The following is a 14,827-nucleotide window of genomic DNA, read 5'->3' on the forward strand; positions in this document are numbered from 1 at the left end:
TTTGGCAACCAGTAGAGTGACTTTAGTATGAGTGTAATGTTCTCACTCCTAGAAGTTTCCATAATCAATTTGACTGCCATGTTTTGAACCACTGGAGTTTCTGAACTTGGTTCAGAGGTAGGCCAATGTGCAGCACATTGCTGAAGTCTAACCTTGAGGCTATCAGCATATGTCCTACCATCTCTAGAACTTCCTATTTCTGGAAGGGTGCAGCTGGCATATCAGCTGAACGCCCCCCCCCCTTCCTAGTATTGCCACTTCATAGTAGTTAGGTGGCCAACATGATATCTTAATAGCAAAATACTTGAAATGAGGTATGTGTATACCCTAAACCTGGAGCAGCTTGGCCTGTTTCTTACTTTTTATACTTATACTTAAGCTAGTGTCTTGCTGTTTTTGGCAAATCCCTTTAAAAGACATTCAGTACTTCAGCACACGTCACATTAATGTTCAGTTTCACCTGGCCATAATTATGTCATAAAACAGTCTCACAAGGGGTCACAGAAATCATACCTTCCCTTATTTGCTGTAAGACACAACTGTCAGCATAGAGCTTGTCAATCACAACTGCAGAATGCTGTTGCAACCATCTTGAAATCTGCCTGTTTTATGTCATTGTGCAGGGAATGTACTGACAGTTGTCTTTTTAAGAGGGAATATTTCAACATCATACCATTAGTTTACACTATTATATTCCAGTTTCTTAAACATTACCATCAGATTGAGCAACAAGTAAACAAAATAAAGAGTATGAGGTTGTGTTCCTCTTCACCAAAGTTGCCTGTACAACCTTCACATAACCTTTTAGCCCTTTTGGGAAAAAGTACATACCCAACACAATATAAAAAACACAAAAGCAGGAAGTGGTAATCTGAAGGACACCTTTGTGCTCTGCTTCTACAAACTCGAAGACCAGACACACTGAATTCCTGGTTGGTAATTTAAATTCACTGTACTTCTACATTAAAACAAAACAAAAATCCACATCCAGTTTGACACAATTATGGACTATATGAGAGTTGCATCCCACTTTTCCCAGGTGATAATTAAACTGTTCCCAAAATTGACAGAGGCCCTGTCAATCACAGAAGACAACACAATGAGACCATTGTTCTGTAGAAAACTGAAGATCTGTGTTGTGATTGTATCATTGCCGCTGAGAAAAATAAACGACACAAAATTCCCTGTCACAGAAAAGTAACATGCACTTAGCGGAATAATTATTCTGCCTGTGTCAACTGAAAAATCAAAACCCCTATATTATCCAATAAGTCAATCAAAATTGTAATGATTTCTGTAACAAAGTCTGTTCTGTTGTTATGATGGCCTTTGTCTGACCACAGGAATGTTTTGGGCAATTTCAGAATCAGACAATATTTTTGAAACTTAGTTTTTATTACCTTGATTTGAGTAACATAAATGGCGGGAAACACTAAGAATAACCTGTCCTATTTCAGCTATTCTACCTTGATTTTCTGAATATACATCTTTTTTGATATACAGGCAGTCCCCAAGTTACCAACAAGGTAGGTTCTGTAGGTTTGTTCTTAAGTTGAATTTGTTTGTAAGTCGGAACAGATACATTTTAAGTGTAACTCCAGCCAAATATATATATATAGAGAGAGCGAGAGAGAGAGAGAGAGCGCGCGGGAGGGAGATTTGTTAGCTTTGGACAGCATAAGGAAGGGTTAACACCCCATGGTCTTTGTTTTGCTGACTCTGCCCCTATTCAGAATATTTCACCTCACTTTTTGACTTTGTGAGAATTGGATTTTGAAAATGTGGCTTCCTGTGGAAACAAGGATTGATGATAAAGCTTGAGTGAAGACACCTTTTCCCCATGATAACTTTTTCAGGAGTGAATTTCCCTTCCCAGAGGCAGATTTCTCTCAACTCCTGGTGTCTCATCTGTTCTTAACTATGAGTCATTTATAAGTCAGATGTTTGTAATTCTGGGACTGCCTGTATATGAGATATAGGGAAAATCTTTTCTGTTGTTTACCTAATTCTTTGTCATTTACAATTTCAGCACAGCTTCTTATTGCTTTTCTTCCCCCCTGCTGAACTGAAGCCTGTGATGGCACTGAATGAAGTCTGCTGTTGCGTGCATTAAGTTAACTTGAGTTCGTTAGTTCTGATTTAAAATGGTAAACTGGGTTAATCAAATACAGAAGAAATGGTTCCTAATCTCCTGGTGGCTGCGCTGGAGAGACAGAGGGGACAAGAAAGGGTTTGAGACCAATTATTTTCCCCATCAAAATAAGCCATGGTTTACTATGACATTCAGACTGATTCAAAGCTTTCTATCCAGTGGCCCAACATCTTTTTTAAAAGGCCAATTAAAGAATTATACTGAACCATGCAAAAACTGGTAGAATCTGATGACAGAGCTTGGAGGATATGCTCTATTTATCATGTTCCTATGACTTTTCCTGTTTCCTTACCCACATGTACTTGTTGTTATAGCCTTAAGATCTGAAATAATAAACATTTAACTAACACTTCTACTTTAACAACCCTTCCTGCAAGGGTTTTAGTTGACAGGCTCTCAGGTGAGTCAGTAAAGGCAAGCTCAAGCAGTAAATACTTTACTATTACCAATTTGGCAAGAAAGAAGCAATTCCCAAGAAACATGGTTTAGGAGATATACCTGGCACCTGCAGAGAGGGGAAAGGAAAAAGGAAAACAGTAACAGCTCAACATTTTACAGAGACAGAAAAGCAGAAGTAGAGATCAAGTACAGCAATCTAGACTACATGCTACATAACAAGGTGGAATATGTTGCAAGGTCTTTTTTTCCTTTACAAAATATTACAGTCGTCTGCTGTGCTTTAAATGCACAGAGGAAAATGTGTATACCAGGGATCTCTTAAGAGTCACTGCATAACTAATCCGTGTTAAGTCATCCTGCTGTGGATATAAAGGAGTTCTTTACTAGATCAAAAGAGCCACACTATCCAGCATATTTTTTTAAAGAATCCCAGGAAACAGTAGACACTGCGATTTCTGTAAATAGATAGCACTGACATTCTGCAAACACACCATGTGCTACACAGACATGCATAATACCAATACAATACTGTATTTGTTCATTTACTGTATAAATTCTATGAATCCATGTTGCTTTGTTTTATGACAGTATAAAAGCCAGTCTCCTTTAGAGGAAGTGCAGGAGCATCTAATATGAACAGAATCCTGGGCTGGTCAGCAACATGGATGACACTGCCCAAGACTCTCACATAAAGAAATGTAACTGGGTGAATTGTGTCTGGGAGTCTTTCAGTGGAACTACATCGTAGAACTAATGCAGTTTGACGCCACCTGAACTGCCAGGGCTAAACGCTGTGGAATCCTGGCAGCTGTAATTTGGTGAAGCACATGCACTCTGGCAGAGAAGGCAAAAGGCCCCATCAAACCAAAATTCCCAGGATTCCATAGAACTGAGTTGTAGTAGTACAGGTGGTATCAAACTGCATTTATTCCACAGTGTAGATGCACAACATCTTTGCATCATGGCTGACAACTATTCATAGTGTGAAAGAGTTAGCTTGGACCTTACTAGATACTTTTTTGAGTTTGCTTCTACATGATATAATATTTGGAAGTCTATTGCTCATTCGCTGCTTTTAAAGGGGTGCTCTTCAGCCTAAAGGTTCCCCATATATCCAGTGATGAGGATTTGATCTGTCTACCAAGGAACAAATTGCTAAAATTTGAGGCCCACTTCTATCATTGGCTCTGAGGCAATGCTAGGTCATATCAGCAAAGGTTTAGAATGCTTTTTTTTGGGTGTACTATATGTGCTACATCATTTACCATCAATACAACTTAGGCTATAGTAATAATAGATAACAATAAAGCTTTATTTGTAGATTGTCCTATCTCCTTGAGGGGACTCAGGGCGGTTTCCAACATGTATGGCAAACATTCAATGCCAAAAGGGAAAAAAAACATTCAAACAAATTACATCAGGACAAACCATATTAAACAATATAAAAACAACATAACTCTAAACTTAATAACAGACAAAGTAGCTTGCAGTAAGAACTTAAATAGTAATAAACTGTATCAGTGTTTGGCTCTAAAAAACCCTTGGGGGAGGCCTGGAGCTACCCCCAAACGAGGAAACCAGACACTATTTATGGAAGATTACAGACGCTGCATACAAAACATCCTGGATTCAAACCTCACTCTTTCCAGATAAAATTGAAAGGAACATGGCCATACAGCCCGGAAAACATACAACAACCCTGTGAACCTGGCCATGAAAGCCTTCGACAACACATTGAAAGAAACCTGCCAGAAACTCTGGAGAGCCAGGTGGACCAACAATATGCCAGTAAAAGGCTGATTTCCAGATTCCTAACAGAAAGGAACTACTGTTTATTAAAAATAAGCAGAATAAACACACCTGGTGTGCTTCTGTGACCACAAATGATTTTTTAAAGATAACTTGGAAGATATCATTATCAAAATGTATATAGGTCTACCAAATAAAAGAAATATTTGCAGGTTTGAGAATATACTTCACTACTTTCCAAAATACTTGTTGACAAATTTCTGCCTGATAGACCTCAGCATCATGTGGAAATCAGCCTGTCTGGAACAAGTTTTTCTTACTGCCCAATGAAATTTATTTCAATTGCACTGTCCTAAGGAAGAACCAAAGCTATTGGAAAAACTGGTGATTATGGATGTTGCTAAACTACCTGGTAATCTTCATGCTGGACTCTAGCTGGCAGCTTGGACCATATGACAAATTAAACCTCCTTACAGTTTTCAAAGCTTGCCCACACATACAGATGCTGGGAAACATACGTGAATGCAACTGATGCAAAACCAGACAAGCCTGCAATTAAGTCTGTGTGTTCAGCTGATGTTTATAGACAGCCTCTACACAGATGGACAGATTCCACTCCAGCAACTTGTTTGAAAGTCCTGTCCCCCTTCCCCTCTCTCTTCTTGCAATAAACACTGAGGTCACATAATGACTTTCTAACAGAAAATAGCTTTGGGGATAAAAAAATTTAGAGCATACATTTTACAAAAAGAGCAGTATATTGTGAAGAACACAGCATGGTGGTTCATACACTAAAAAGATGCTTTCATCACCAAACATTACATTCTTTAGGAGGACAGCCAACGGTTGAAGGAGAAGCATCTGTTAATAAGTTGTGTGGGATGGGCACTTCTAGTCCTGATCCAAGGGGATCACAACATCATGTTCAGCCCCTGCAGGTCTTAACTTACAAAGGAATGCAAATCCAGTACAACAAAAGGAAAAGAAAATTGAAATCACATCACAAAACAGAAAAGTGGGTTCCAGTAAATATAAAATGTTTTTGGTAGCATTCAAAAAATCAGTCCTACTTTATAAAGAAAACACACATATGACTTACAAATGACTCATACAGGAACTCCCTGTATTGTATATGGTCTTCAAAAACATTATTTTAAATATCAATCTGATGGTATTTAAAATAATGTTCTTGAAGACTATATACAGTCTTTCCATAAAAATGAACGACAAAAGCATTTCCATCTTGAGTTGAGTGTTTCTACCATGGGTCGTGTTTACATCTGAGCTGAGCTCTTCTCCCCCAGGGGGACCCTGGGGGAGAAGAGTGGTATATAAATTAAATAAACAAATAAATAAATAAATACTGTACACAGCATTCTGGTAAATCTGACATGGGTGGAAGTATGGCACAGGGAAAATGCATGAAGGATAACTTGGTCCATTTTATGCTGTAGGATTATATTACTACAGTCCTATTAGTGCCACTAAAAAGACCTCAAGATCATTATGCGTTCATTGTATACATTGCAGGGCAATTTCTTTAGAAAAAAACATTTTTATATGTCAAGGGTAGCATTTTGTTGATTAGTCCGAACTATAGCATATCCATTCAATTGTTGAATGATTAGTCAGTTCACAGGTAAATCCTGTTACTTCAACAGATCATGCCGAATTAGGGCTAACAGTAGAATTTTGGCCCCTGATTACTTTTAAATCTATCTATAGTCCCATGTGCCTTTGTTTAAAAAAGTGTTTGTTCTATGAATTTTACATGTTCTTGTATTTTAATTTCTGTATCCGTATTACTGACAGACTGTTGTTGGATCTGGGGTTTCCAACCAATTTATGTATACTCAACTGCTATAGGTTTTAAGCTAATCTCAACTGGCATTTTCCTGAACTAAGTGTCTAAAAAAAAAAACCAAACAAACCAACAACAAAATCCTTACAAGGGTTTACAAATTACTCCTGGGATGCAATCATTGAAAACAGTGCACTACACCCACACAGGAATTTTCAGGATTCCTCTTCCAGCTGTAGCCCCTAAAAAGCTACTTCTCAAGGTAGAGGAATGTTTAAGAAAAATCATTTGGAGTGACATGGGGACTGTTGCTCAGCAAAGGCCAGCTACCCTATTTCTTTATGGATGTACTTGTTATGCGTGCAGAACACTCTTTGGAACCTAGCCTATCAAACAAGCAAAGGAGATAACACTACAGGTTTCTTGCCAAAACTCCTTGGTACTCAAACTTTTGTGTCCATAACCGCAATTGAGCACTACAAATTAAGTTTTCCAGCTGACCTTTCATGAAACAGTGTGCTAATTAAATGAATGAAAGATAACATGGCTCTGTTCCTGTGGATCTGGGATGCATTAACTACAGCTCAGATGTATAAATTGTTTGTTACGGTATAAGAAAAGTACTGGCACTTAATACTGTGCTTTGAAACCAACAAACTAAGAGGACACTTGCCACATCTCCCTTTATTCCATTTCATTAGCTTTTGAATAAGCATTGCTGTTCATTTCTCTATTCACTATAGAAGCAAACATACTTCAGGCATTCAAAGGAAGAAAAAACGGCACCTCTGCCAATTTCCACATATAATGATTACAAGTTCCAATTAGTGATTCAAATGTGCTAATTACTTTAAACATGAAATCATTAGCTACAGTCTACCAGGACAATTACTAAAAGACAGTGAGAGTACAAGCTGTCCATTTTTCTGCTCTTTTGGGCAACACACAACACTGATATTAATATGAGCATGCCCTAAAAAAATGACAAATAATGTAGATTTCCTGTCCCTTCATATAACATAAACTACAAACTATTCTATTTCCTTGCTTTCTCATGTTGTTTGCACTCAAAACGGAATATGCCCACAAAATCTATTAAACGTGAAGCTTCGATTCACTACTTTATATTATAAAGATGTTTGGTGCTTTAAAAAATACTACACTCCCATTATTTATGATTGTAGACTACTTTTTTCTCCTAATAGAAAAAAAGTAAAGCACAGGCTGTAAAAAGAGGTTTTCTAGGAAAGCAGGGTTCTGTGAAAGATTGTGAGGAGTCCATGGCAAAAGATTGTGATTGAAAAAAGATGTTTTAACCATAGATTTAATAGTTTTTATGCAGGAGTTTCCCAAGACTTGAAAATTATTCTTACTGTTCCTCAGGATAAAAGGGCAGAGAAAGGTTACTATAAATTGTATTTTGGTGCTCAAGGGTGCATCTACACTGTAGAATTAATGCAGTTAGACACCACTTTAATTGCCACAGCTTCATCCTATCGGATTATGTAGTTTTAGTTTTACAAGGTCTTTAGCCTTCTCTGCCAAATCATGTTGGTGCCGCATTAAACCAATCCCCATGATTCCATAACAGTCAGCTATATCAGTGAAAGTGGCGTCAAACTGCATTAATTCTACAGAGTAGATGAACCCCAAGGGTTAACAAATGAACAATGTAATTTTATGCAGCTATAATTCCAAATAAGATACGTAGTGTTAAAATCACTGGAACAGCAACTGCTGGATGAAAGTTAATATCCATGGTCAATGTTCCATATTGATCAAGATACCTTCAGAAGCTGTTTTCCAACGGATGGGCTCATCTTTTCATCCACCATAAGAATTACTATTCCTCTATCATCCATGCCACGGCGGCCAGCACGACCAGACATCTGAATATATTCCCCTGAGGTGATCTGAAAATAAAATAGGATGGATAATGATAAAATCTTGCCAGCGTTCAGTGTTACGCGAAAGGAAGCCTTGCTGCTGCCTTGACAACTGACAATTGAGGGAAATACACAATAGTCTAAATACACTAATTCAGAGTGAGCAATCCCTGCAGGCCTGGGGGCCACTTTTCAGGTTGGGCAACAGCTTGAAAATGGCCTAGCCAAGGGGTACGGGCTAAGAGAAATCAGGAGAGCTCAGAGACACTTAATTTTTCAATATTTCATTTTCTTGTTTACATATCAATAAAATCTCCCTATTAATTAACAATTGTGTTTACGAATCATTACTACATTTATATTAAAAATATAAAGCAACTTTAAATATATTTAGATGAATTTTAACATGATGTTGACAATGAGATGGTTGATATCATAATCATTTGTACTTTCTCCCACTGATTATGCTGAATTTAGCAAGGTGGGTGATTATTCAATTAAAATTCACCATAAAAATCTTCAAACCAAGAAGTGGGGGATATTGAATCCATTGTCAGTATATTTTCCCACACTACGCTAAATGTTTGCTTTCTGAAGCTGAATTGTTGCTTATATTGAGTACATATGATCCCAGTTAGAGGGCTATTGCCTGCTTTTCCAACATGGATTCATGTACAGGATGATGCAATTTGCTTACCCATCGGAAGTCCTTCCCATCGAACTTCCGAGCACTTGTGAATAGTACTGTCCTTGCTGGCATGTTTATTCCCATTGCAAACGTTTCTGTTGCAAATAATGCCTAAACAAGGATAGAATAGAAAAATTATGTTATAGAGCAATAATGTAGCCTTGTGGAATTAAATTAACTATTTTTACAGTAAAGCTTGGCAACAAGATGTTCAGAGCTCTATCCAGCTAACAATATAGTCCGATTCCCAATATGCCTCTTTATTAGCAATTTTCTTCTATTTTAAACAATTAAATGGCTCTTTAAGTCACACCTGCAGTGCAGACATAAACAGGTCCACACGCATGCAATTGGGTATGATGTTAAAGAACCTTATTATATGACTGTCTTGCATGCGCAAAAGGCTCCAATTGGAGGGCCCCATTAAAACCTCTCTTACCCTGAAAGCTGAAGAAATGGATTAAAATAAACAGTGTTTTATTCCTCACTGAAATTTTAATTGGTGTAAGTCGCCAATCAAAATTTAGCTCCTGTTAAATATTTCTTGCTAATTAAGATAATTTCTGCTTGGGGTGCACAGTGAACAGATATCTTGTTGCAGATTATATCATTTAAAACTATCAAGCTGATTTTAACTATCTTGAAATTTTTGGATAAAGGTGTTTTGATAAACCATATATTGGTCCACAGCAAACTGAGAAGCTTGGATACATCCTATTAAAAACCTGTAATCTGTAAGGGAAACCACAAAAAAAGCAATTTCAAAATATACCTCATAGTATGTACCTTTATCAGTCCTTCAGAGAAAAGTATTTCTATTGTTTCCTTCAGAATAGGAAGTAAACCTCCATGGTGAATTCCAATGCCACGCTTCAGAAGAGGCAGCACATGCTCAACCTGTGATCAGAAATTGAAAAGAAGAGATATAATACTATGTAACACGATGTTTGTTCCTGGGTTATAAATATAATTTCATAATTGGTTCTATAATAAAAACATGGAAAAAAGTTATTGAACTGCAAAAAAATTTTTGTGAGACATTCTGCCTCACATTTTGCTATAGGTTTTCAATGAATATTTCATTGGGCCTCAACCAACTCAACATAGTTTGTGGCAGCCACAAAAACAAAGTTTCTTGAGTATAACAACTACTTTCAAAGTAAGTACTGCACAATCAAACAGAAAATAACACTTTCAAACCAGGAACAGAAAAAATTCAAACTCTGTTACATAGTGTAATCTATCACATGAAAACTGAGTAGCCATTGCCTGTTTGTATGCATTGAGTAAGAATTTTCTCCATGCTACTTGCCAGTAATATACAAAAGATAGTTTTATTTTAGGCCATAAATGACCAATAAACAATATAATTTTTTTTGATAAGCCAGCAAAATTTGTGGATTTAGTCTTATATTTAAAAAATTGGTAATATTGCTACGAACATTTAACTTTGCTTTCAAAGTTTTGTCCACATTTTCTAGGTTTAACCTTCACTCATTAAACCTCATTCAGAACACTGTATTTCTAAACAAATTCAAGAGCACTAGGATAAAACCAGATGCTGGGGATTACGCTAGGAATTACTTTTGATGGCCGCAAAACATAAACTTCATTTAATGTACTACCTTCAAAAGGCACAATAATAGTCTAGGGAAGTCTGATTCCCCTTCTCTGAATACATGAAAGCCAATTTGGAGAAACTATAAATGTTTACAAGCTAAACCTAACACTGCAATGCATCCAGCTGCCATATGGCAGTTTTATGCAACTCTGACCTGCTGGAAGAGTACTATATCAATCCTACTGGACTGTATCCAACTGCAACTTTCCATTCACAGGCTTTTTAATCCAGAAAAAGCCTCCATGAACAGAGGGAAGGCAATTTTTGCTGATTCTCTCTTCACCAAATCTACTACAAAGGAGGCAGAATTTGATACATGCAAAATGGAGAAATTCATGCAAATCACTCATTTATCTCACGGAAACACCTATTGGATAGAAGAGCATTCTGCGGCAGGAAACACATTATTGGACTGCACATTCTATAGCAGTCATGGGCAAACTTCGGCCTCCAGGTAGGCTGTTAGGAATTGTGGGAGCTGGAAGCCCAAAACACCTGGAGGGCGACAGTTTGCCCATGCCTGGTCTATAGTGTCTGAAGTAAAAGATGTCCACTCAAATAGATAGGTTGAGACTCAGTAAACATAGTATCTTTGTCTGTTTCCATGACAGATGTTTCACTTAACAGACCTTTAAGGTCAGCTATACATAGGAAATCTGGCAAAAATAGCAATGGAGTATCCAAAGGTCTAAAAATTGCCCAGTATTGTATAGAGCAGAACTTTCTAAACTGAACTGTTGCATTGTGCAGCTGTATCACATGAACTGAACAAGAAACTGAGTCTATGTGAAATAAGCAATATAAATGAAAAGCTTTTATGTATTGTGCCTCCCTATTCATTTTGTTATTACACTTTATGTATATGTCCGTATTTCTTATAAGGGGTTGATCGAACCCTCCGTTTGCCACTAAAGCTGGATTACTGTGTCGCTAAAATGATGCATGTCTAAAAAGTGTATCACCAACATTAAATGTTTGGAAAGCTCTGGTATAAAATAAAACAGGGACTGATACTGATGTATCATGAATATATTGTGACATGTAAATAAGCCTTGTACATAAACCGGAGTTAGGCAAATAACAAGTTTACAAGATGTAGTTTTTTTCAGTTGCTCAGCTCTACCAACAAGACCCAAGTTCAAAATAGGGGGGGGGGGGGGATCACACATTTAGAATTTTTAAAATGGAGTGTGTTTTAAGTAGGAAAAAAATCGCTTAATTTCTGGTTCTGATTTTTCTGTCTACATTATTAAATAACTCAGAGGTCAGAAATTGCTGGTTGCTGATCAACTACAGATTCCTCATAAGTCTTATAAAGTTAGCTTTTGCCTTCTTCTACTTGTACACACATCTTTAATGATTTAAGATACTCACTTGTGGCAGTTTTTTGTCCTCATCAGATAAACAGTCAATTGCATTATTAAACACTTCTTCAACCATCTTTTTTTCTTCATCTGAAAAAAAAACCCCAAACAAAAACATATTTTTCTACAAAAACATCCCTGCAATGTCAGTAACTAAAGAGATGCCAGAATGTCACTTTTTTACAGTACGATGAATTTTAATACAAAACTTTTCAGGAAATATGACAACTAAAACTACTTTATTGTGGAAGATGAGCTGCCAACTGCTGAAACACTGGAACTGGTTTATTGGATTATCAAAGCAAAATGTCAAATTTAGAAATACCATGTGATCCAAAAGACACTACCGTGAAAAACAATTTTGTAATGTTTATTTACTAGCAATGCCAAGTAACAAAATATTCTTTAGATTTGTTTTGGCTAAAGTAATAAGACTGATACAATCAAGAACAAAACCAGTCACCATATAAAACAAAGATAAACAAAACCAGCAGGTTGAGGATACTAGCTAGGATCAAACACAGAAATGATTCTGTATGCCATAGATGGTTTAGACTTGTTTTTAACTTAAACAAAGGTTCCCTACACTGTATAACAAATAAACAAGTCACAAATAATCAGTTGATCAGAAACAATGCCGACTGAGAACAAACAGTCAGTTAGAAGCGATTAAAACATACCTGTATTGAAATCCAATTTTGTCATTTGAAGTGCATATGCTTCACAATCTTTTTTACTGAAACTGAATATTATGACAGGTTGGAAGTTTCTTTCCATAATCATCTTTACAATCTTAAATACATTGGATGGACCTATGAAAACACCAAAGTCAGCAAGAAATTTATGTTTGGGGATGCAATGATATTATGGTATTTTGCAACACATACTACATAAAAAAGTTAAAACTCACCTTTTGTTCCTCCTTTCCTGCCTTTTTGATCCCCTTTGGCTAAGTCACCAGCGTCTCGAAGTACTTGCATTGCTGTATTAAAATTATCTTCCCTAAAATCACCCTGGAGAGAAAGTGAACATTAACATTTGTTTAATCTGCATAATTTATACTATAGTTTATTCCAGCTATTACTAGAATCTGGGATTTCACCCTAAACTGGAACACCTACAGTCAAACTAACTAAATTTATTTCCCACTTTTTGGCTATCAGGTTTTTGTCCATTCTAATTTGTTCACTTTTAATATAACTTTAAAAAACAGAATTAAAAGTAGACAACAGCAAAAACCTCTTCACATCTGCATAGGAACTGAACATTCTCAGTGGCCAAAAAAACATGAGAAATGACAACAGGAAAGAACAATTAGGGAGTATCCTATAAAAGGGCATAACTGTTTGGATCCATGGACAGAAGCACTAACAGTTTTTTGGCAAAAAGTTGGGAGAAAAGATAATAAAGCAAATTTTGTTGTAGGTCAAACACGTAGAGCATGTTATCCGAGAAAGCTTGTTTGGACAAGGGTCCAATGGCATGCACAGATTCATTTAATATTGTGTTCAATAAAAAAAAATGTAGAAAGTCCAAGTTTTATAGATCTGGTTCTCATTATTTGTTTTGCATTCTGATATTGAACATTACAAATAATGTCATCACCAATTCCAACCCAATAAATAATTTCTTACATTTTCGTCAACCACAAGGTGAAGTCCATCGCCCCCTGCTGGGAAGATATAGTGCTGCAGAGGAGTAGGCCGGTAATCTGTGTAGATCACATGGCAAGGCTGCCAGCGAAAAACATAACATGTAAAAAATGCTTTTATACCAGGCATTTATAAATTAAGCATGGGCAAACTTTGGTCCTTTGGCTGTTAGGAATTGTGGGAACAGAAGTTCAAAACACCTAGAGGGCCAAAGTTTGCCCATGCTTAATTTATACATAATACAGTGTGGATCAGAAATATTCTAGTTTCATATTTATCTTTACAACAAAGCAAACTGTGAAACTAAGACAGTACACTTTAGAGGACACAAAAAGTGAATGACCAGGGACTGCCAATGGAAACCTGCAATCTCTAAAGATGGGCTGCAATACACAATCCACTGAAGATAAACTGGTTTGAAATTTAAATTTAAAATGTATTTTGTATAAATACACACTGGATCTGGTTACAAGTACATCAACGACCAAATCATCTGCCACATTATCTGAGCCACTGGATTTAATAACAGGAAGGGGACTTTTAGGTGCTTCTGCTTAATTTCAGCATCTGGGCAAAATTTCAGTGTCAACACCAAGTAAACTATTATACTCTAAAGGCAACAATTTTCCAAGTAAAATGTATTTTATACACAAAATATTACCTGTTTGTGAAGATGGCATATCCATTCGGCAAATTGGCGTGCATTTGGAATGGTGGCAGAAAGAAACACATAATGAACATTATCTGGCAGCAAAATAATGGTTTCTTCCCATACCACACCACGTTCTACAAAAAGAAAATTCCCAGGTTAGATTACAAGACACCCATACAATATTTCTATCAGCCTTATTTGGGGGGGGGGGGGGGGTGATTTTGTATATTGTAATTCACTGGACTTCCCTCCATTTTTTAGTTAACTTATTCCCATCTTGGAGGAGACAGACTAAATGAATAGCTAAATAAAGCTATACATAAACAAGTACACACAATACCTGAATCTCTCATGTAATGAATTTCATCAAAGATGACCCAGGCAACTTCACGCATGACCTCAGAACCTCTGTAAAGCATACTTCTCAAAATCTATAATAATAATAATAAAATTGTGCAAATGACGTACTAAGCAAACACATATAGACTAAAGCAAAATCTTTTGGAGATATGAGAAAACTAAAAAAACAGTACAGATTATAAATGAAACTAACTAAATACAGAGAATTAGACCCAATTGTAACCACGCTTAGAGCAGACATAATGGAATTAATTAATGATAAGCTTTATTTGTATCTCGCCACCATCTCGGGGTGGCTCACAAAAAGCACTCAATAGTACAAGAGTATACAAATACAACAAAATACAGAAAAGTCTAAATTAATAACAATAAAATTAACCCAGTTATACTTAAAACAGTAATAAATTGAAAAGATATTATAAAAGCCGGCAAGCTACAAAAATAGTGGCAGTATACAATTAGTAATTGAAGTGCTATAAACCACCCTATTCTAAGGTCAAATA

The 14,827-nt window shown here is 36.4% G+C and overlaps 1 protein-coding gene across 1 annotated transcript in view; it reads right to left on the reverse strand.

Annotated features, from left to right (window-relative positions):
* mtrex (Mtr4 exosome RNA helicase) overlaps positions 1–14,827 on the reverse strand; it is a 44,521-nt gene that overhangs the window by 24,198 nt on the left and 5,496 nt on the right. The window contains exons 7-15 of the mRNA XM_003216182.4: positions 14,305–14,395; positions 13,974–14,098; positions 13,295–13,393; positions 12,571–12,673; positions 12,341–12,472; positions 11,671–11,750; positions 9,462–9,572; positions 8,685–8,786; positions 7,889–8,014 (exon numbers count right to left, since the gene is read on the reverse strand). Of these exons, the coding sequence (XP_003216230.4) occupies positions 7,889–8,014; positions 8,685–8,786; positions 9,462–9,572; positions 11,671–11,750; positions 12,341–12,472; positions 12,571–12,673; positions 13,295–13,393; positions 13,974–14,098; positions 14,305–14,395 (969 nt within the window). The remainder of the gene's footprint in view (positions 1–7,888; positions 8,015–8,684; positions 8,787–9,461; positions 9,573–11,670; positions 11,751–12,340; positions 12,473–12,570; positions 12,674–13,294; positions 13,394–13,973; positions 14,099–14,304; positions 14,396–14,827) is intronic.

The sequence above is a fragment of the Anolis carolinensis genome, chromosome 2 (genome assembly GCF_035594765.1).
Source record: "Anolis carolinensis isolate JA03-04 chromosome 2, rAnoCar3.1.pri, whole genome shotgun sequence".
NCBI classification, from domain to species: Eukaryota; Metazoa; Chordata; class Lepidosauria; order Squamata; family Dactyloidae; genus Anolis; species Anolis carolinensis.